Consider the following 23,857-nt stretch of genomic DNA (forward strand, 5'->3'; position numbering starts at 1 on the left):
ATGGAGAAGGACTTTCGGTCGGCACCAAAGTGTTTCTGGAAGACTATCCGGCACCTCAGGAGGGGGAAACAGGGAACTATCCAAGCTTTGTACAGTAAGGATGGGACTCTGTTGACCTCAACTGAGGAGGTTGTCGGACGTTGGAAGGAACACTTTGAGGAACTCCTGAATCCGAATAACACGCCCTCTATGTTGGAGGCAGAGCTCGAGGTTGATGGTGTTTCGTCGTCAATTTCCCTGGTGGAGGTCACTGAGGTAGTCAAACATCTCCGCAATGGCAAAGCCCCAGGGATTGATGAGATCCAGCCAGAAATGCTAAAGGCTCTGGGTGTTGAGGGGCTGTCATGGTTGACACGCCTATTCAACATCACATGGGAGTCGGGTACAGCAGTGATTTTCAACCAGAGAGATCGTCAGGTGTGCCGTGGGAAATTTTCTAATATCACCTAATTAACCATTGTCGGGTGTCTTTGCTGTAATAAAGTGTCGCAGATAATGTACCGTAATTTTCGGACTTAAGCCGCGCCTTTTTTCCCATTTTTCGATTCTGCGGCTCATAAAACGGTGCGGCTAATGGGAGCGTGTCTATGTTCCCCGGGTCCTATGTTCCCCGGGTCCTATATTCCCCTCTTTGTATGAGACTAGGGAACATAGGACCCTTTTTCAAAAAAAGGGTTCTATGTTCCCCGGTATGTTACCTTTTCCACCATTACTGGCAAATTCCGGCCGAGATAACTACCATTGCATGTCTTTACCTTTTGTGGAAGAGGAAGAGACGTCGGAGAACCTGACGCAGTCTATTCATACACCGGAAAACAAACCCCGAGAAGCCCAATCCCTACGAGAGCTCCCCGCGCTACAGCCATCCGGAGGCGCACAGATCTTTTGGCCGTGATATTATTATACAATTATATACCATTATATACTATTATATAAAGAGCTCCGGGAGTCGCAAACGTCAACAATCACTTTCTCCTCCATGCTGCAGTTCACCCCGGACTGCACTGCACTGAGTTGGCCGGTTGAACGCTGATTGGCTGTTACGTTACACATGTCACTCAGTGGCCACGCTGTTGAACGCCGATTGGCTGTCATCACGCGAATGTCGCGCCAAGTTTAAATATTTGTAAAGATTGATAGATTGCGGGGAACATTTTGTGTCATTTTGGTTGGTGGTGTGCCCCAGGATTTTGTAAATGTAAAAAGTGTGCCGCGGCTCAAAAAAGGTTGAAAATCACCGGGGTACAGTGCCAAAGGAGTGGCAAATCGGGGTGGTTGTTCCCCTGTTCAAAAAGGGGGACCAGAGAGTGTGTGCCAATTACCGGGGTATCACACTTCTCAGCCTCCCTGGTAAAGTCTACTCCAAGGTGCTGGAAAGGAGGGTTTGGCCGATCGTTGAACCTCAGCTTGAAGAGGAACAATGCGGTTTTCGCCCCGGACGTGGAACTACGTCCGGTGCGTAGTTCCAGGAAACCGGTGGATTGCTTACTACGGGTAGGAAATTAGTCCTTAGCCCAAGTGAAGGAGTTCAAGTACCTCAGGGTCTTGTTCGCGAGTGAGGGTACTATGGAGCGTGAGATTGGCCGGAGAATCTGAGCAGCGGGGCCGGTATTGCGTTCGGTTTACCGCACCGTTGTTACGAAAAGAGAGCTGAGTCGCAAGGCAAAGCTCTCGATCTACCGGTCGATCTTCGGTCCTATCCTCCCCTATGGTCATGAGGGTTGGGTGATGGCCGAAAGGACGAGATCGCGGGTACAAGCGGCCGAGATGAGTTTTCTCAGAAGGGTGGCTGGCGTCTCCCTTAGGGATAGGGTGAGAAATTCAGCCATCCGTGAGGAACTCGGATTAGAGCCGCTGCTCCTTTAATTAGAAAGGAGTCAGCTGAGGTGGTTCGGGCATCTGGCAAGGATGCCCACTGGGCGCCTCCCTTGGGAGGTGTTTCAGGCACGTCCAGTGGGGAGGAGACCTCGGGGAAGACCCAGGACTAGGTGGAGAGATTATATCTCAACACTGGCCTGGGAACGCCTCGGGATCCCCCCGTCAGAGCTGGTCAATGTGGCCCAGGAAAGGTAAGTCTGGGGCCCCCTGCTTGAGCTGCTCCCCCCGCGACCCGACCCCGGATAAGCGGACGAAGATGAGATGAGAGTGTTCCTGGGGCCTACTATTAAATTGATAGATTCTGTGCATGCAAAATATTCTCTAACTCCTCCCCTACACACGCACACACACAAACACACACACACTCTGTCTGATGGCTTGTTTAGACTACACGATTCTGAGTTATTCCTCCAAGATTTAATATTTCACACTATGCAATCACAGAGCCAGGAAATCGGGCTTTGTCTCGTCGGAAGCCACACTACAAGATTCGAGGGTGCAATGTTCTAGAATCTTTACTATTTATCGTTCACGATACACGCAGCAACAACGCAGCAAAAAAGTGTAAATATCAATGGATCCCGAGTTCCTATACTAGGCATTATGATGGCGGTCCTCTGCGAAGTGCAGTGAAGTCTAGTTAGTAGAGATGCGCGGATGAGTTGTAATGTCATCCGCACCCGTTGCCTAATATCATTATCCACCTGAAGCAATGTTTTTTTCCAACAATTGATACCCGCAATCGCCCGATCAGTATTAGGGTGATCAGACCTCCCGGTTTTGCGGGGACAGCCCCGATTTTTGAGTTGCGTGTTCCGCGTCCCGACAAAAGCCTGTCGGCACGCTTAAATGGCCAACCACTATGAAATGTCCCCTGTTGTCAGCGAAAAAAAATCATATTGCAAGCATGTCACATTACAAGACCTCGTCTCGCCGCCGACTTTTCAAAATCGTGTAGGGGCCTACGACTCACAAGTTTGTCTGCGACGAACGAATCGGGGCAAAATCCGGCTGAAATCATGTAGTCTGAACCAGCCACAGCTGCCCTTAATTGGTTTAACCCAAACAAAGTAACACGATATGTTGAGTTTGTCTTTTTTTCGGTGGTGGGCCATAGTCTCGTCAATGTGTGGGAAATACTGAATGTATCCTTTAAATACGTCCATGGAACCGATGGCCAATGTGATTAATAGATACGTGTGGACCGATGAAGAGGCAAAGCTCTTTCTTTTAAAGTACTTTTATCTTATTCTTTCATTGGGCAAATAAATAAACAAAGGATGTATTTCCTTCTCTAGGGTTTGTTATTTGCGATCTCTTTTCCTTTCTTTTTTTTTAAGCTTACCTGAACCTTAATGAGGAGGTAATAGGTGCATCATGTGTTTATGTGAAGTGTGTTTTTGTAACACCTCTAAGTAGTACAGACTCCTCTGTGGCCAACAAAGAACAACAGCAAGGAGCCAAAGGAATCCTTTGAGGAGAATCTCATGTGACGCAAAGGGAATGCCTTTATCTTTACGTAGAAAGCAAGCAAAGTACCTGTTTGACCTCTTTGTTGTTGCAAAAACTAATAAGTAAGAAAATGTATAGAACGTATAGAAAATGTATAGAACGCTGGTCATTATCGGTAACATTTTATTCCCGAAATCCTCAAAACGAAAAAATATGACTTCACATATCGTGTCTTTTTACAATTTATTTGTTACCATCCATAGTGTTGATCTGCAGAGACATTGTTTGCCAAAGACGTTGACGTCGCTAAACAACCGAATATGCTGGGGTTGATAAATTACTGGACCACTTGCAGAGTGATACCAAAGACGTGAATCAGAGGCTTAAAATTCACTCTCCTTGACATCGGTCAAATATGTTTAGCAATGGTCGATTATGCAAAAGGGACAACAAACAACAGAAAAGTTTAAGAACATTTTCTATATTTACAACATTAAGACAGTAAAGTAAAAGTAGAAGTGTGGGTAAGTGTGTAAGCTTTACTTTGACTGTTTCAGTTAGTATACTTAATAAGTAGTAAAATAATTGCGGCTAATTATGTTCAAAGAGGTACGGATAAAAACCGTAAGGGTTATGAATGCATATAGTTGCATGTTCTCTGTGGCAAAACTACTCTATCAGCCGCAAAGCAGGGCCCCAAAATGACCGTGTACAGCCCCCAGCTGTACAGTGCCGGCCCTGACTACCGTCATGTCAACGACATCCAAGAGGTAAGGGTTAGATGGATTTTCCACTTCATTCATCAAAATGGAGACACAGATGATCAGAGTGGAGTAACCTATGCTAAAGGTAGGATAAAGGTTGCATCAAGGCACCTTTCCTAAGCATTTTTAGAATTCAAGCAAACTTTCCTCAAAGTATTACCGGGTTCTCTCGTTAGGAAAGGAAATTTCCTAATCAAAATACAGAATCCTTAGAGGCCCCAAGATAGCTCAGAGACTCACAGAGACTTTGTGTTCTTTATTTCTGGGTGTTGAATGAAGTTTGAGTTATCCGATAAAATGTCTAAACCTAGGTTAGTTTCAGCAAATGAATTTATAGAAATATTCATAATATGAGAACAGTGACTAGTTCTCTCGTTATTTCTCGTTTTAAACAGAACCTGTGGTTTTAAGGGGAGAGAGTCTTATAAGACATCTGGGATTTCTGTCCCTCTCCTGCACTGGACTTTCTACATTCATTTTCATCTTTAAAAAGCTTAAAAAGAAAAGTTCAAAAGCTTTTTTAACTTTGCCTTTATTTTCTATTTTAATACCAAAATGCCTTTTTAACTTTCTATTTTTTGCATATGTTTTTCTTTTACTTATTTTATTTAATTGTATGACAATGTTTATATGTGAAGCACTTTGAGTTCTCCTTGTGTATGAAAAGTGCTATATAAATAAAGTTGCCTTGCCTTGCCTTTAATTTTATTGCATTACTTTATTGTGAAAAAAAACACACACATACGATTCTCCCATACGAACAGACAAGAATGTGTGTTCGTATGTGAGAATTGCCTTCTCAGTAGTTCATTGTCAAAGTTGGATGTAGGTAACTTTAACATTAACCTCAATGAGGAGATAATACGGTAAAGGTTACATCATGTGTTGTGTGAAGTGTGTTTTGTGACACCTATACGTAGTACAGACACCTCTGTGGCCCACACCGCTTACAGAAGAACAAGGAGCCAGTGGATTCCTATGAGAAGGTTCCTAACAAGGAGCCAGTGGATTCCTATGAGGAGGTTCCTAACAAGGAGCCAATGGATTCCTGTGAGGAGGTTCTCACGTGACCCAGGTCTATTCCTGAGTCCGTTCGTGTGTGTGCGTTATTCTGAGAGCCATTCCTGATGAAGCCAAATCCTGACCTGATGTTCAACTCAAATGAGGCCCAGTTTGGCAGTATGGCCTGATGTATAAACAAAAATATTAATTCATAAGGGAGCAAACATATTAGTTAAGTGTGGCTGAATAAAGAATTGTATCTGAATGGGTCCCAGCATAGCTCATTGGTCAGTTCAAATGGACAAAGGAGGGTTGTTTTACCCGGACAACCAGTTTGAGATCCTTCACCTAGACGGTACATAGCTATGCTAGTTGTAGCATGCTATCTCTTGCCACGAGTCCCAGAACCAGGAACACATTTTCTTAAATGGCCATGGCTTGTAGACAGCAAGCATCAACTCTGTAAAACAACCTTTTCACGTCTGACCTCTTAGTTCAGGCAGAAACGACGAGCATAGCTATTCTGAATGTGCTGTTTACATTGTCTTTCCAAATGTGTCTTCAATAGGTCTTCATGGGAATAAAGATATACACCCCTCAATGAAAGTAGAAAATTGTCTGAAACAACATGATTTTGACAAAGTTTTAGTTTTTTTTCAGTGTGTCTGTTGATGTGTGATTTTGTGTGGTTAGGCCATGTATTATCCAACCACATACTAGGTAAGTATTTGCCGGCCCCATAATTGCATAAGAAAGAACAAGGAAGGAAGTGTGCTTAGTAAAAAAAAAATGCTGTGTCGCTAATGACCCTGATTACAGGTATGCTCTTAAACGTATCGGTGTCTGTGTACTACTGTGCTCTGACTGGTTCTCTGAGTGTTTGTTAAACTGTGCAATGGCTGGTTCTCTGAGCGTCTGTGTATTAATGTGTTCTGGCTGGTTCTCTGAATATAAACAGCCGTTTAGTGTCTGTGTATTAATGTGCTCTGGTTGGTTTTCTGAGTGTCTGTGTATTACTGTGCTCTGACTGGTTCTCTGAGTGTCTGTGTACTACTGTGCTCTGACTGGTTCTCTGAGTGTCTGTTAAACTGTGCTCTGGCTGGTTCTCTGAGCGTCTGTGTATTAATGTGTTCTGGCTGGTTCTCTGAATATAAACAGCCGTTTAGTGTCTGTGTATTAATGTGCTCTGGCTGGTTTTCTGAGTGTCTGTGTATTACTGTGCTCTGACTGGTTCTCTGAGTGTCTGTGTATAACTGTGCTCTGACTGGTTCTCTGAATGTCTATATAACTGCTCTGGCTTGTTCTCTGAGCGTCTGTGTATTAATGTGTTCTGGCTGGTTCTCTGAATATAAACAGCCGTTTAGTGTCTGTGTATTAATGTGCTCTGGCTGGTTTTCTGAGTGTCTGTGTATTACTGTGCTCTGACTGGTTCTCTGAGTGTCTGTGTATAACTGTGCTCTGACTGGTTCTCTGAATGTCTATATAACTGTGCTCTGGCTTGTTCTCTCAGTGTCTGTGTATTAATGTGTTCTGGCTGGTTCTCTGAATATAAACAGCCGTTTAGTGTTTGTGTATTAATGTGCTCTGGCTGGTTTTCTGAGTGTGTGTATTACTGTGCGCTGACTGGTTCTCTGTACATAAACAGCCATTAAGTGTCTGTGTATTACATTGCTCCGGCTGGTTCTCCGGCTGGTTCTCTGGAGGTCAAAATTCAGCGCACTGAGAGAGAGAGAGAGAGAGAGAGAGAGAGAGAGAGAGAGGGAAGGAGAGAGAGAGAGAGAGAGAGAGAGAGAGAGAGAGAGAGAGAGAGAGAGAGAGAGAGAGAGAGAGAGAGAGAGAGAGGGAAGGAGAGAGAGAGAGAGAGAGAGAGAGAGAGAGAGAGAGAGAGAGAGAGAGAGAGAGGGAGGGGTATAACCGTTGTACCGAGGAGGGATTGAGCCACAGACGGCGCCAGGTCTTCACCCCTGGTCCTCAGCCGGCCTCTGCTCCCTCGCTCCACCTCCTGCACCTCGACACCCTGTCCTCCGCCATGTCTCCCCTACTGAGGAGCCCGCTGGCCGGGTCGGGGCCGGACCTCTGCTACCCCCTGCTGCTCAACACCTCCTGCCGGCTGAGCCTCCAGCCCCGCTTCACCGCCAGCCTCCTCTACACCCTGACCTTCTCCCTGGCGCTCCTCACCGTGCTGCTCAACCTGCTGCTCATCGTCTCCATCGCCCACTTCCGCCAGCTGCACACGCCCACCAACCAGGTGCTGCTGTCCCTGGCCGGCTCCGACCTGCTCATCGGCCTGGTGGTGATGCCCCTGGAGGCGCAGTACTACATCAGCTCCTGCTGGCTCCTGGGTCCCTGGCTCTGCTACGTCTACTACACGCTGAGCTACGTGCTGACCTCGGCGTCGGTGGCCAGCATCCTGCTCATCTCGCTGGACCGCTACCTGGCCGTCTGCCAGCCGCTACGCTACGCCAGCGAGGTGACCATGGGCCGGGTGCAGCTCGCCGTGGGCCTCTGTTGGTCGTGCGCCGTCGTCTACAACGGCAGCCTCGTGGTCGTGAACGTAGGTCGAGAGCCGCGCCGACGGAGGTCGTGCCGGGGGGAGTGCGTGGTGTTGGTGGACGGGCCGACCGGCTGGGTGGAGCTGCTGGTCACCTTCCTGGCGCCCATATCCACCGTGGTGGCGTTGTACCTGCAGGTCTTCGGCGCCGCTCTGTCCCAGACGCGGAAGATGAGGTCGTCGCGGGCGGCGGCGGCGGGGGGGACGGCGGCGGCGGCGGCTCGGCGGTCGGAGTTGAAGGCGGCGCTGAGGCTGGGCGTGGTGGTGGTGGTGTTCCTCCTGTGCTACTTTCCCTCCCTCGGGTTCATGGGTCAGGACGCGTCAGAGAACTTTGCCGCCTGGTCCTGGGGCGTCTGGTTGTTGTATTTAAACTCCTGCCTGAACCCGCTGCTGTACGCCTTGTTCTACCCGTGGTTCCGGAGGACGATCAGAATGATCGTCACCCTGCAGATACTGAAGCCAAACTCCAGCCGGGCCAGCGTACTGCACTGACAAAACTCCTTCTTCTTTCGTGTCACATCAGAGGTCCAACTCAGTGTCTTGTAGCCATGCCCTTGTCTCTGGTCCCGCGTCAAAGAGGCCGGCTTTCCGAGGGTGGTCTGTGTAGGGGGCAGGTGGTCATAATATGCTCGACAGTCTGTTCAGGGGCAACCACACTCGCATGCAGCGCTAGTGTCTGCCAGGCCCCACTTCTTCATTGAAGATTTGAACCGACCGACCCCAGTACGTAGACGGTTCAGCAGACTCCATTGCCGGCGTGGATGATCGTCTCATGTGGCTCCATCTCCTGGATCCAAGATGTAGTGGTGGATTTGGGTCAGCCCAGCCCTCTCCCACTCCTGCTGACAAACTAAGAATAAGGGGACATGTCTGTTTTTTTTATTTCTCATTATAGCGGCATTCTGAGGCATTATAATTATTATAATCAGAGGTGCATATGTTTTAAAGTATCATCAATTGTTAGATTTGTATTGGTTTTACTTTTGTACATTCTATTAATTACCAATTAAAATGTAAGATTGAATGTTTGTGTTTAATTTAGTTGAAAGCGTTTTACATTCGGCTGTTTTAATACATAATATCTTGTGTGGTGAGCGTTGTATAAGTATCGGCCAGACTCCGAGGCCACCCTATTCTAGGAATACGCTGACAGATATTATTTCAGGAATGTAGAGGCATGAAGATCTTAATCATCCTGCCTCTTCCTCGTCCTCTACATACCTGTCTGTCCCCTCTGCCTGTCTCACCACCACGGGGCGCAGAGCGTTCAGCCGCTCTGGTCCCCGTCTCTGGAATTCATTTCCACACCAACTCAGAAACATCCACTCATTCTCCCCCATTTCAAATCACAACTTAAACACGTGTTTAAAACGGCCATTTTCCATCTGATGCCAATTGCTAGCTCTCTTATTCTGGTTGTTATCTTTTCTTTTTCTTTTTGTTATTTCTCTTCAATTACTTTTGTGTATGTATCTCTGACTGTCTGCTCTTCTTTGCTGACAGATATTGTTTCTTGAATGCAATGAATTTTTTTACTCTTGTGTATTGTATTAATAACAAATTAAAATGTAAGATTGAGTTTTGTGTGATTCTGCATGGTATAAGTATACCATATTGTAGCATGCACTGAGAGATATTATTTAATGGTTGTATAGGCGATAGGGCATAAGGAATATGATAGGCAGATGTGTATATTTATTTCTGACTGCCTTCGGCAGTATAATGGGGTGGAATAACAGTGCGTGAAGTGAAGTTTGCATCATTAAAGCTTAATATTGAATGTATATGTTCAATAAACTTGAAATACGTTTACATTCTACAATTTGAAATCAGAATATTGTGTTTGGACGGCACGGAATTAGTAATAGAAAAATGAAATAGTAATAAAATAAATAAAAATATAACCGCAAGCGGTGATTAACGTGGTCTGAGCAAAATGTATGGAATTTATATATATATATATATATATATGAAATATATATACAGTGGTGTAGTCTATTTTGTTGTAGTGGGTATACTGTGATGATTCCCTCCCAGCCTCGTACAATCCCGTCCCACCGGTACGTGTACGTGTGTGGCGCTTATGGGGTGTCGCACCACACTCACCAACGCAGGGGTCTACAACCCGCTGATTTAAGAGTACAACGATTAGCAACAATCATGGAAAGCTGAGTAGGTTTATCAGTTTTAATAACAGTATGAACAAATAAAACACAAAAATGACCAGTTTTCCTTTGTATATCTATAGTAGCAATAGCACATGCTAAACAAGGACAAAATCTACTCAAAATAATTTAATGAACTATTTACAATCATGGCTAACCAGTGCATGAGAAGGAGATGACAGGAGACTAATGTTTCACTCTTTAAATTGCTCTATTAATTTGAGCTCTTACTGTTGTTATCTAACATACCATACAGTCATTGAATTGTGTAAAAGTGTGAAATTACTGCACCTTAAAAATGACCATGAATTAGCTATACTCTCATTTGCATAGTGATTAACATTATGAATTTCAATTCTGTATACCAACTGTATGATTCCCTCCACTCTAACCAGGGATGCCCGTTTTTAAATTCCCTAGCCTGACACCAAGTCTGAAAGGCTGGCCAGGGGTTCTCATCTAAAAGTAACAAGGAGATATAAAGTGGGATTAAAACATTGTCTTCTGTTGACTACTTGTTATGTGGTTAACACAATAATATGGGAGGACTGGACACGCACACCCACACGCATGCACACGCACGCACACACACGCGAGAAGGAGGGGCCCGCCAACTAACGTGCAAAGATGCAGGGGCAGCTTCGCGCTTCGTAACAGAGACAGGGCAGAGCGCGAGTGCGCAGGGGGAATCAATGTAGGAGATAACTTCCCCTGCTTAAAGTATTTAATTGCAGTTATACCCAACCGGTATTTGCGAAAAATAAACACAGAAGTGAAAGATCTGTCACAAGACGATTGATACGTATCTGTGCACATTTTTAAGCGGGTATATGCAAATCCTGGTGCGTTCCTATTGGGTATACATACGGCGTATACCGGCTGCGTATCACGTAGACTACACCACTGATTATGCCCTTTAGAAGGAAGTGTCTGGAGCGCAGTCGCTAATGGCACCAGCAGGGGGAGTCCCTCTGGCTGAGCTCCAGGAGGTCTGCCTCCAGCTGCTCTGCATCTTCCTGGAAGCGCTCGGTGAAGGAGTGGATCAGACCCACCGCACTGCCCTCGTACTCCACCAGCTCCACGGCCTCGCCTGGGAAAACAACAGCGTCGTGGTCGTCATCCAAACCGACTCGCAATGAACCAACGGGAAACGGTGCCTAGTCCCACCGTTCCAGCAGCCAGGAAGCCCCCTCGTTAATAACGTGCACGTACATGCTTTAAGAGACTCCATAAGAGAGACTGCGAGCCCCCCCTCTCTCTGAGGTAGACAGGTTGGAGGGCTACGGCGTAGTTGTGATTAAGTGAATCAGTTAGTGCGTAGGTGCTCTATGGTATACAAAAACATAGTTTCTAAAATGATAAGCTGACCAAGGCACTTTTCTTAAAAGTTAAAAAGCTTTAATAAATAGGCTGATTCATAATAGAATTCTTAAAAAGTTGCCAAACTGTTTCGGCCATTGTAGGCCTTCATCAGGGCATGAATATTAATCAAGGTGTAACGGCAGGTATATCAAGTCATAGCTATTAGTAAACTCGCTCCAGCTGGAGTAGGCGGAGTCAACAAATGACTCATAATGCAGCCTAAATCATGTAATATGATCACAAAATACATACATATCCATGACAAACATAGAATGGATCCAGTGTTGAATAACAATCATAGCGTTTCAATCAAAATAATTTAAACAGTCACAAACAGCTCATTAAGTCCAAAGGCAGACCACCATTTCAATAGAATCATTCAATCCTGGGAATGCCATAGCATCTAGTAAATAGATCCAGCGACTTACTTTTTGGTTTGGTGTTTTTTGGGCCCCTTACCTCCTAGAAGTAAGGGGCACATGATGAATCCCTATAGCGGTAAACAGTATGCCGTTTTCATTATGTGCTTCTCTGAAGTGTCTTGTCATAGCATAATCAGTTTCCTATTATTGGGGCATTCCTATGCTCAGCGAGGAGTTCTTGCGGCCGTCGTTTAGTACGCCCAACATAAAAAGCATCGCACAGAGAGCATTCCAAAAGATAAATAGCATATGTAGTCTTACAATTTATGAAATGTTTAGTAGTGAATGTAGTGTGACTGGGTGTAAGTTAGGCACTTTAGGTAGCCATGTGGTCGGTTTTCTTGCTGGTAGATGACTATGCACCAGTCTATCACCCAAAGGAGGTGTTATTCTAAAGGAGAAGACAGGGGGCTCTTTAGAAACATCATTTAACGAGTCATCATTTAACGAGTCATTGAAGGAGGTTCCAATTATTTTTAATTATATTATGTATAGTGTATGCGTCAGTGCTATAGCATGTGGAAAAGAAAACCCTGTCCTTTTTAGCAGTTAATGGCTTACTATAGAGCAGAGAATTACGGTCAATAGAGCTGGCCCTCATCAGAGCCGTGTCAAGAACTTTGGAGGAGTAATCACGTTCTTTGAAACGATTGTGCATCCCTTTACTTTTAGGGTCAAACTCTTGATCGTTGTCGCAGACCCTAGGTAATCTCTGGGATTGTCCGAATGGGATGTTCTGAGTTAGCGTAGGTGGAGGTGCACCTGTTGGTTTAAAAGGTTGCATCAGCGATTCTAGGCAAGCTGTAGGCAGCCTGTGCCACGAGATCGTACACATAAACAAATGGTACTACCAACCACTCCCAAGCCAAAATAAATAGCATTCCAACCAAACACCGACAAGGGTTAGGGTGTTGTGGGGTTTTGCGCTGCGTTTTTATTCGGCGCATGAACCATGGAAGAGAGGGACGAGCTGGCTCCGTTTGTTTGGGATCTGCGTCCAACACCAACAGAAGTGACGTCGCCCAGCGTCGCTGATACAACCTTAAACTCAAGACGCATGATGGTTGATTACTGCCCCCCCCCCCCCCCCCCCCCCTGCCGTATGAGCTCACTGTCCGTGTGTTTGGAGTGTGGGGGTGGTCCTCAGTGGATCCTCTCAGGCTGTGATACCCCGTGCATCAGTCCACCGCCCCTCCCCAGGCCGGGGCAGCGTACCTTGGACCCTGGTGTTGGCCTGGACCAACATCTTGCGATCCTCCTTCCTCAGCAGCACCGTGTCCCGCAGACGCAGGAAGTCGTGCGGCCCGCTGTCCGTCACGGCGGAGTAGCCGGCGTAGAGGGCCCGCCCCCCCGCCACGTCCGCCGTCGCCTTCAGCACCTGACGCGCGCGCGCACACACACACACACACACACACACACACACACACACACACACACACACACACACACACACACACACACACACACACACACACACACACACACACACACACACACACACACACACACACACACACCATTACAGCCCCCCGATATTGTAAATTAAGTTATGTTGCGGTTCGCTTGCTGTAATGCCCCAAGTGAGCCCACTTCTGGAGAGAAAACACACAATAACGAAAATAAAACGTTTCAGTCAGGTCAAAATAGAAAAATGTGTAAAATACAATGTTCTGCACAATAATAAAGTAAATAAATAAATAAATAAAAATGACACTTTAATAAAAATTTAAAGTACCCGTTCTGCATATTCAATCAGCAAGTCTCCAACGTTTAACGGCATGACATTAGCATAAATCAATTTTTGGTCCTAAAGCCAATGGTTCATGGGTGGGGGGGGGGGCGGGGCCTCGTACCTGCAGTTTGCAGAGGAACCTCTGGATGGCGCTCTTGCCCACGGTGCGGATCTTGGTGCGGTCCAGGGCGATCCTGGCGTCGGGCCGTCCGTCGGCGCCCGCCACCTCCTCCAGGCGCACCAGGCCCTCCCCGGCCTCCAGCAGCACCCGCAGGATCACGAAGCTGGCCTGCATGTGGGCCTGAGGACCCCCCATCGGAGGGGTTTGAGGACGCGGCTACAGTCATGTATGGTCGACCACAGAGTTCTGATTGGACCGGCCGGAAAGCTGACCGTAAAAAGACCAAACCGTCCGACTCTAAACAGTCGCATGGTAAAAAAAACGATTACATGTCTTTATCCCATCAATATGACACACTGAGGAGTAGAGTATGGGAGAGCTGGGCTGTGCTTATACACCCAGTGTATACAAGAAGCAGCAGAACCCCATGATGACTTATTTTATATATATATATATATATATATATATATATATATTAGAGCTGTCAGTTAAATTTTAACAACGTTAATTTTTTTATCGCGCGATTAACGCTAATTATTATTATTTATTTTATTTATTTTTTTGGGCTCAAAACAAAGAAGCAGTAGCCTGACTGCTATGTTCAAGGCATATCTTTGTATGTTCATCGTTTAATTGCACTATAGGCTTTTTTTTTGTACCGTCCTGTTTTGATCAGTATATGCCAATGTTGTTATCAATAAAAAAACATTTGCACAAGGCAAGCCGATGCACTTCTCCATGTTGATAAGAGCATTAAAATGAGAACAATTAATGGGACAAAGAATTCAAGGGATATTTAGCATAGAAAAAAAAATATGATTAATCACGATTAATCGTGAGTTAACTGGCATTAATGCGATTAATCGTGATTAAATATATGAATCGCTTGACAGCCCTAATATATATATATATATATATATATATATATATATATATATATATATATATATATATATATATATATATATATCGTGATACATATCTCAGAGGAGAAAATATCGCTCAACGATTTTTTCCAATGTCGTTGGTCCCTAGTATACGCTGTATGCATGCGTAAACATCAGCTGATCCTCATGACGATAGAGGAGGTGACGCCCGTCCCCTACCTGTCTCCAGCTGCTGCTCTCCGGGGTGTAGAACTCCAGGCCCAGCAGGCCGGCGCGCACCATGTACAGCCAGTTGATGTACACCACGTCCTCGGCGTCCTGGCCCTCGTGGCCGAAGATACTGACACACACAAACCAAGGAGACACGGTTACACATCAGCATGGCCCACTGTACGTTAGACAGATACAGAACACAAGCCGTGTAAACTGCATGAAACTGATTCAAAGTATATTCTAACTAACAGAACGGGACTAGGCATTAAAGCAACAAAGTAAAAGCTAAATGTTCTGCAAGTGGTTATGTAGTTCTTTGAGTAAGGTGTACTTACCAATTAAAAAAAAAAAAAAAAAAAAAAGTTTAATTTATTATATTTACTTTTTTTTTCTCCTTTTTTTTTTTTTATTATTATTATTTTTTATTATTATTATTTTTTTCCACAATGTCTTGTTTTTTAAACGATTTATGATGACTATATGCTCTGTAAGGTGACCTTGGGTGTCTTGAAAGGCGCCTCTAAATGTAATGTATTATTATTATTATTACTTGCGGGGGAAAAACATAATGGAAAAGGATGAGGTTTGTTATGAACATCAGGTATAACTTTAACTGTATAAAAAGTATAACTGTTAGTGTGTGCCGCCATAAAGCATCTCTCAAAGGGTTTATGTGTGGAGCAGCCCCAGAGGCTCCAGCTGTCAGGAGAGCTCGGTGTCCCTGCAGTACCTGAGGGCGAGCTTGTTGAGGCAGAGGTAGAGCCCAACGCACTCGGCACGGCACTCCTCATAGGACGAGGCGATGGTGGAGAACCTGCTGTCCCACGTCTCGTTGCCGCGGTACCAACTGGTCACCTGTAGACACACACACACACACACACACACACACACACACACACACACACACACACACACACACACACACACACACACACACACACACACACACACACACACACACACACACACACACACACACACACACACAGGTGAATGTCAGAAACAGCTTAATATCGTTGGTCACTTGGCACCTGCTCAGTGCATACGCTCACCTTCTCTCCGGTCACTGGGTTGATCAAAGTGTTCTGGTCGAAGTTGAATTTGCCCTGATCGTCCTGTCGAGAAGCACATCCGTTTAGTCTGAGGTTGAAGCCTGTGAGGCTAACGTAGGTGAGCTCCTACTGTTTGCTGGCTCTATATAGAGTCGACGGGACTGACCTGAACAAACAGCTTGCCACTGCCGTGACCCAGCAGCTCATGAAGCCCAACCTGCATCTCGAAGGACGGCAACATCCACTTAACATAAGCATCCTGCAACACACACACACACACACACACACACACACACACACACACACACACACACACACACACACACACACACACACACACACACACACACACACACACACACACACACACACACAAACAAAGGGTTGGGTCACATTCTCGGGAGTGCACGTTGCTGAAAGTGGTGTGGAGAAAGTGCACGTGCTGCTTGCCAACCTTGTCGTCCTCCTCCAGGAAGGTAAGCTTCTCTTTCTGAGTAGCATAGGCTACAGCCAGAACGTTGCCTAGCGAAACGTTCTTGAAGCCCTCCGACTGTCTGATGTCATCATCTACAAGCACACAACACCAACCAACGGTTAACACACAGTTAACAGCTATCCCAGTGTGTCTGCGGACATGGTGGCGTGAAAAACATGCTATTGTTTTCAGTCCATTTAACGGAAAGTGATGGACAACTGAAATACTATTATTATTATTATTATTGAGGGTCAACAAGGTGTTCTTTAACATCAGATAAAAATGTTGCATGAAATCCATTGCAATCTCAGTCCATACATTTCCTTTGATTCCTTCAAGCAAATTAATGGCTAGATTCTATTTACATATTAGCGTTTCAGGAAGTACAAACTACACAAAAAAGCGGGGAGGCGAAGGGGGAAAACCCTGCAACCCAAGACCGAGTTTATTATCTGACCTTGAGACTAATATACTTTGATAGAAAGAATTCCCAAGATATTGGGTCGTTGTGTAGTTGATCCATCCCTCTGTGATGTCACGGTCATGTAACGCTTCTAGATTCCGTGTTGTCTGCGTACAAGGGTTGCCGCGGTGTGGACATTTTCACACCGAGTAATACGCTCGCGTCAACACCGGTATTACCGAGTATAAACGGTATTAACTTTGAAACTAGGTCAACCGCCATCTTCTCCGTCAACTCTCCTCTCACACCCGGTGACAGCGGCTGGCAGCGCGCCAATTCTCGGCGTCTTATAACGTTCTATATATAATAGTATAATATAATTTTATCTATCATAATATCACGGCCAAAAGCTCTGTGCGCCTCCGGATGGCCGTAACGCGGGGAGCTCACGTAGGGATTGGGCTTCGCGGGGTTTGTTTACCGCCATTGCTATGGTTACCGCTCTTGTAAGGAAGCGCGCCAATTCTCGGCGCGCCAATTCTCTTCCGCACAGAGCAGAACTGTGGCCTATTCTACACATTTTAATTTTCTTAATTATATTATTCATTTTTACTGAATTTGTTTTTTATTACTGAAAAAAATAAATAATAATAATCGGTGCAATCGGTGTTGGCCTCAACACCGGTAACACCATATACCACGGCAACCCTACTGCGTACAGTTGTTTATGTACCACTTCTAGATCCCGTGGGTCAGTGCTGGTCACGTATATATGGTTTTGCAACGCGCGTCGATCCCGTGGGTCGGCGGCGGCGCTGGATACGTACAGTTGGGGATGTTGATGCCGGCGGGGACGCCGCTGCTGGCGAAGGTGAGCACGTCCAGCGAGGTGAAGTCCGGCTTGAGGAAGGTGTCCTTCTCAAAGTCCCGGGGCCACGGCAGCTCGGGCAGCAGCACCTCGGCCGAGCTCACCAGCTCGGCGAAGCGCTCGCTCATGGCCTTGTTCACCACTGCCACGAAGCCTGGGCGGACAAGGACACGGGTCAACGGCTAGCTGGGAAGACAAGCTCAACCACCAGGGTATCTGCAGATTCCAGCAAGTCAAAAGACTTTTTAATACCAACTTGAATGAAATTTAAGACCTAAAACACGCAATGGTGGGGGGGATCCTGCTGTATTATAACCCAAGCATAGCGTGCGTGTCACACAATGAGACTCATTCACCTACACATTGTCGCAGACTAATAAGCAAGCACGCAGATAATCATTTGTATATGCAGCTAGCAAGAAAGAACCCTCTCTATACGTCCTTCCTGAAAAGTCCAACGAGAAAAATAATGCCCCGACAAATTTAAGACCTTGAGTTACAGTATTTAAGACCAGCATATAACATTTGGAACGAATTTAAGACTTTTCAAGGCCTTACATTTAGAAACATGAATTTAAGACTTTTTAAGACTTTTAAGGATGCGCGGACACCCTGGCTACAGTGTGTGTTGGTCTCGGGTGGAGAAGGACCCGCTAAATTGATAATATTTTTTAATAACCAGCTATTAATTACCGCATTAAAAAGGGAGCTTACCTTCAAACTCTCCCCTGGAGCCATAGGGGTCCCTGTAGCTCTCTATGAAACCTATGTAACTGAGAGGAGGAGGAGGGAAACATAAGGTCAATATAACACCAGGTTAGTTTCACTGGAATCGATGTCTTAACCACAACAAAGAACATGCCATAATAGCACTGCTTCAGTAGGTTGGTACTAAAAAGGGGCAGATGTTCAACATTCCATGAGCCTATTCCTCGAGGGAAATGGTCCAGGATGTGGAAAAAATGTGATGATTCAGTTAAGAGATCTTGTGATTCAGATGCATGTACCTCTCAACGGTTGGCCCCTTGTCTTTGATCCAGAAGCGCGAGCCCTCCTTGTGTGCGTCGATGGAGCCGAAGGTGAAGCTTCGCCGGTACCCCTCCAGCATCTTCTCCTGGTTCTCACTGGCAGCATGGGCCTGTCCATTGGGCAGGGTTCATGAGGAGATGGAGGGCAGAAATGTTCCGAGTTGAGGAAGGACATTTCGTTGGACTTTGACAGAGCCTGTGTCCGGTTCTTTGCCCGTGTACGTCATGTTCTTGAAACAATAACTTGAGGAATTTTTTACAGCGCTAAAGTGACCAAATGACCATGCACTTTGTTCCAAATATGTTGTCACTATAAACTGCACCCCTTTAGGAATACTATTTTTCATTTAACATCTACAAAAATGTAAACCTAAGACACATTTGCAAATTACACAAATAAATGTATGCAGAGTTTGCTCTGGGAATCGTGCTAATCTGGGATCAATACGCACCCCCCCCCCCCCCCCAACCCTGACCCTAACTATGCTCACACAAACAGCCGCCCCCTCACCTGGGCCTTTTCGAGGTAGTGGCTGACTCTCTCCATGATCTGGGCGTAGTCCCCCCTCTTCACTGTGAACTCTTTGTCTTCAAAGCTGAAGCTGCCGCAGCGCGTCTCCCCCTCTCCGTCGACGGCGCAGTCTGCACGGCCAAACAGTCAACACCTTGTTTCAGGCAATCCGCACAACGAATGACCCCAACCCGTGTGCCTCAACAACGCAAGTATGGTAGCCATACTGGGATTGATCAAAGATTCAAAACAAACGCTGTTGACCCTTATGCAACCCTTATACATTTAACACACACACACAGTACCTGACGTCACTGCCGACGCCAGGCGCACCTCGTAGCTCATCTTCCCCCCCTTCTCCGTTTTGAACAGGCGTGTGTTGTAGGCAGACAGGTTCTATGGGCGCACACACACACACACACACACACACACACACACACACACACACACACACACACACACACACACACACACACACACACACACACACACACACACACACACACACACACACACACACACACACACACACACGTTTAACATGACCCCAGTCTGCAAACAAGGTGGTTGCCTTTCAAGGTGGAGCATGCTCAAAGAACACTGCCCCATGCAATAAACCGCTCATTAACTTGCTCATTAATTTGTTGCGATTCAATGTCAGATTCGGAAATCTGGCATGATTTATACTGTATGAAGGAACTGGGTGAGCGTCATCATGATAATCATGGCATGTGAAAGTGACTGATTTGAAAGTGATCCGGCTTTGAAGAGCAGAAGGCTCGGAAAGGCAGCCAGCAGCTCACCTGGGAGTCGAGGAACTTCTGGGCCAGCTCAGCGTCCTCCAGACCACAGTTCCCTGAGAAGTAGGTGGTGATGCCCTGTGGATGCACGACAGGAAAGGTTACACAATGTCCAGCACCATGTCAGTCATTTCTACAAGTCCCCTTCTACATGTAGAGCACTTCTTGGGCCCCTCGGGCCTAAAAAAAAAAAAAGTTTGGTTCCTGTTGGTTGTCAGTTGAGGTCATGGGTAGGTAGGGAATTTATTTATTTTTTTTTATTTATTTTTTTCCAGCGGGAGCGAATGATAGGTAGGTTGTTTTCATTTAAAACGAGAAAATTCGCTCATCCTTGTATAGAATGAAGAGGTGCTGTACCAAAACGTAATTATAGTTTGCATCAAATATTTATTTTATTTCATTTTTTTTTTTTAAGGCCTCTCCCGGGGCCCCACCTTGCTGCCCAGCCCCAGCTGTTTCTGTTTGTCCTCCAGGGAGAAGAGGGCGGAGGAGCAGCTGTCCCACAGGGCCTCCATCTCGCTGGGCTGCTCCGTGAACGACTGGCTGGCGAAAACCAGGGCTTTCAGCTTGTCCTGGGGGGGCCGACACAGAAACACACTCCAGATTAGCAGGTTTAGGACTTTAACCGTTGGTATCTGAACTCATCTCCTCAACGAAAGGACCTTCTCGTTTGAAAAACACAAGTTTTAGCACGGAGGTTCGTTTTCAAAGGAGAAGCACTCTCACCTTTGGTAGGTTCGGGATGAACTTGGTGTCTCCGAAAGATTTGTAGTTTCCCATGTTTGCATAAAGACCGGCTGCATATACCAGGAAGGCCTATTACAGACACATTAGAGAACACAGTTACTCTTCATGTTGGGAAACTTTGAGTGGACATAGACGCCGAGGGAAGGAGGTGGGATGGGGATATCCTGACATCGCCAGACCAATTTGTAAATGCATTAGTCTGAAACCTCTTGATTTCCAAGGGGCTTTATCAACGGTTGTTTGAACATTTTATTGAACAACAATTAACAGAGGTGTTAAAAAACACAATAAAGCCCAAAGGCTTGTTTCCATTGTGGTCCTTTAGATGGGAAGGGAGGAATAACACATGGAATAAAACATGGAGAACAAACACAGCACGTGGACTGCAACGTTGAGGAAAAAAGGGGAATAAAATAAATAAAACAAGGGATCAGTTCCCAGACAGACAAGCAGACACACAGACAGTACAATATTCCTAGTACTTCAGGGATCTTTTGATTTTGTTTAAGGTTGCAGACCAAAATACCTCTGGCTCAATCTGATAGGCCTACAACCAATTAGAGAAAAGATCAGCAGCTACCATCTTGTTTGTTTATGAAAATACTGCCACTTATAAGATACGGTTGTGTTTGGTCAGTTGGAAATCTGGCCAGATGCATATGCCAGAGAAAATAAAACATGAGCTCGCAGACTTGTTTGGTTTTCAGGATAGGATGAGGTTGGAGCGACCAGGAAAGGGAGGAAGAGGAAGGGAGAGTGTGTGAAGGAGAGTGATGATGCACCTGGTACTCCTCACTGGTAAGCCCAGCTGCCATGGCGACTGGCTCCAGTTCAGCAGCTGGTTGTTTACGGAAGATCTTTTGAAGCAGCACGAAGATGTTTGCAGACTCTGGGGAGGTCTGCAGCAGAACCGCCAGGCTACCATACCTACAGATACAGAGTTAGATATAGAGGTCAATGAAGAGCTACCATAAGCCGTACATCTCATTTAACTAGGGACAAAGTATGGAAAGTATTTTCTCCTACATACTATCAATGGGTTTTACTTTTACTCAGAAGTCTGGACTTGGGAACGTCGTTCATGAACAATTCAACGTAATGCTTGTTTTCACGTCGACGTACCAGGCTGCCCGGGAGAGGTAGTGGGAGTACATCTGTTCCCGCGGTGACAGCAGGCTGAACGCCTCTCTGCAGTCCAGCGCAGAGACACCGATGTCATTAGGGAGGTAATACTGGGAGTCCACCATGTTCAAACTGGAATTTAATACTGGCGAAGAAAACCTGCAAATAGAAAATATATTGGAAAGTATTTAACAACTCATAGACAAATGGTGAAGATTTAGAAGAAGGAGAAGTGCAGCTTAGGATTTAGAACAAGGAACAAGGTTAAACCGAAAGTGAAAGAATAACAGACAGATAGGAGACCAGCCTGGACCAGGCTTTGGGTAAGAAAGAATGCTCATTTGCATCCAATAAAAGTGCATAACTCGATCTGGGAGAAGTATTTGACCTGTGGTGATTATGTGCTGATCATTACAAAATAACTATTTGTGTATATGATTTGTCCTCATGACAACTTCACTATTGGTACACCGACCATCCATCAACTGAGAAGGAGAAGAGCTAGCTAGAATTAGGCTCAATAACAAATTAGCAATAAGATGCAGGCCAACGGCTCATTTCACCACGAGTAAAGTGAAGCATTTCAATTCGTTTCCGACCACACTGTTGTGTCCAGCCCCTTACTTTTATATTTTAAGTAAACGTTCAACTCAGCAATGCTAGCTCATGCCCAGTATCTGGGCTCCTAACGGGGAAAGCTCAGTCGATCGATGATATTCCTACAAAAAACAGCCTCTGTGTAAACGTGAACATATTCTGATATTAGCTTCCCGGGGTGCAGAAGTCATTATAAACAACATTTAAACAACATGCATTACTACCTGAATCACTCACACAGCCGTCACGTCAAAATGCAACCTCACGCTCTCTGTGTTCATTCAACGCACGACCCTCCTTTCGACCAATCACAGAGCGCCTCACAAGCTCGAGCAACAAGTCCAGTCACCCTCATACGCTCACCTTGGACCAACTTTCATGATCCTAAATGAGTTATAATGATTGATAGTCATGTTTAACCATACACAAAATTTTTTCGGGAAACTCTTCCTCTCATCTGGGCGCTTTCAGCATTCTCTGTCAACGCTCGGTTTCGTCCTTCTCCGCCCCCTCACCCCCCTGCTGCCAACCCAACTCCGTTGTGATTGGTTAGCTTCCTTGAAGCGCGCGCGCGGGCAGATTTGACCAGGCATATGGGGGCGCGGCATGAGTGCCTCTACGTAGATGATTTCCCGGAAATGTGAACAAGTGAATCGCAAACGTTGTCCCGAGTGTTTAGCGCTCTGCACAGCCACCCCATACTGTCAGCAGGGAACACGTCGAAATGCATGTACGTCATTATTTGACAGTTTAGTATTGTTAAACATGACTATCAATCATTATAACAACGTTTATAGGTCATAAAAGTCGAAAAAGCATAATAGGTCCCCTTTAAATACCACACTTTAAATACCGTGCTAACGTTCAAAACGGGTGCACAAAATCAGTACCAACTGCAACAACTTTATTGTATGAGGTATAACTGATCAAAGAACGTACTGTCCTACCTTGGGTGTGCTGGCTGCGTCTCCTGAGAGCAGGATCAGGATGAGAGCTCCGTCCTCTACGGCGCTTTTTAAAGCTGATCTGGGTGGGCCACACCAAGGAGGGGGGGGGGTATATCATTATTTGAAGTCACACCATTTCTAGGAAATGCTCTGCTTTCCTGCCACCCCTGGAGAGTAGATGAACAAGGCAAGTGCGCAAGAGCTGGAGTCGGTACCTAAACGCTACACTGTCGGATGTTCATGCGGAATTGTGCATTTCTCCACGGGCTCAATAAATTACATCTTCTTCTTATACCTCCTTATAATGTTAAATATGATATAACATGCAATGCACATGGATTAGCCTATAGACCTACCGACATGTTTATCTTTATATGTTTCCAATATGTATGCAGGCCTAAATATCGCTGGATAACACTTGTTTTTACTTTATATTTGTGTTGTATTTAATTGTTTAATCAAATTTAGCAAGTAAACTGAGTGTTTAAAGCAGGTCAAGGACGAAATAGCACAATACAGATAACGGACAAGTGCGAATGAACGAGCTTGAAGGTTCGCGAATGTTCGTGAACCTTTCACGTCATTTGACGCGATCGTCCGTTGCCAGGCAACGGACGACGCGATCATCTGTTGCCAGGCAGGTTTGGAATGGATTACGTATGGATGACGCGCCCGGTACAAATTTGGCAGCCGGTACAAATTTGGCATGACACTGCCGTTATTCAACAGGACACACAAAACACAGCGCACCGCACACA

The 23,857-nt window shown here is 45.7% G+C and overlaps 2 protein-coding genes across 7 annotated transcripts; one reads left to right on the top strand and one right to left on the bottom strand.

Annotated features, from left to right (window-relative positions):
- Positions 1–7,051: 7,051 nt before the first annotated feature.
- On the top strand, positions 7,052–9,694 carry LOC132462071 (trace amine-associated receptor 13c-like). The gene has a single exon (XM_060057641.1). The coding sequence runs from the start codon at positions 7,126–7,128 to the stop codon at positions 8,137–8,139; it is 1,014 nt and encodes a 337-aa protein (XP_059913624.1). The 5' UTR covers positions 7,052–7,125; the 3' UTR covers positions 8,140–9,694.
- Positions 9,695–9,820: 126 nt separating this feature from the next.
- On the bottom strand, positions 9,821–23,209 carry LOC132462068 (dipeptidyl peptidase 3-like). 6 transcript variants are annotated; one of them, XM_060057634.1, is made up of 19 exons: positions 23,100–23,209; positions 21,556–21,714; positions 21,216–21,360; positions 20,413–20,502; positions 20,121–20,225; positions 19,690–19,764; positions 19,192–19,282; positions 18,887–19,017; positions 18,355–18,485; positions 18,062–18,120; positions 17,307–17,501; positions 16,056–16,168; positions 15,768–15,860; positions 15,602–15,664; positions 15,280–15,404; positions 14,556–14,676; positions 13,450–13,629; positions 12,812–12,974; positions 9,821–10,902 (listed from the first exon to the last, which is right to left on the bottom strand). In XM_060057634.1, exons 2-19 carry the CDS (start codon positions 21,678–21,680, stop codon positions 10,757–10,759), a joined length of 2,151 nt encoding a protein of 716 aa, XP_059913617.1. In that variant the 5' UTR covers positions 21,681–21,714; positions 23,100–23,209; the 3' UTR covers positions 9,821–10,756. The 6 variants fall into 6 exon arrangements, with proteins under 6 accessions (XP_059913617.1, XP_059913618.1, XP_059913615.1 ...); XM_060057635.1 differs by having other exon boundaries at positions 20,121–20,229; positions 23,100–23,208; XM_060057632.1 differs by having other exon boundaries at positions 20,121–20,258; positions 23,100–23,208.
- Positions 23,210–23,857: the final 648 nt, after the last annotated feature.

This window comes from Gadus macrocephalus, chromosome 7, assembly GCF_031168955.1.
Source record: "Gadus macrocephalus chromosome 7, ASM3116895v1".
Taxonomy (NCBI): Eukaryota; Metazoa; Chordata; class Actinopteri; order Gadiformes; family Gadidae; genus Gadus; species Gadus macrocephalus.

Coding starts and splice junctions, on each gene's coding strand:
- LOC132462071 (XM_060057641.1), top strand. CDS start 7,126: ATGTCTCCCCTACTGAGGAGCCCGCTGGCCGGGTCGGGGCCGGACCTC.
- LOC132462068 (XM_060057632.1), bottom strand. CDS start 21,680: ATGGTGGACTCCCAGTATTACCTCCCTAATGACATCGGTGTCTCTGCG. Junction 20,503..21,215: donor TTACCAGTGAGGAGTACCAG/GTGCATCATCAC, acceptor TGTCTGTAATAG/GCCTTCCTGGTATATGCAGC. Junction 18,121..18,354: donor AAGGGGCCAACCGTTGAGAG/GTACATGCATCT, acceptor TCCTCCTCTCAG/TTACATAGGTTTCATAGAGA.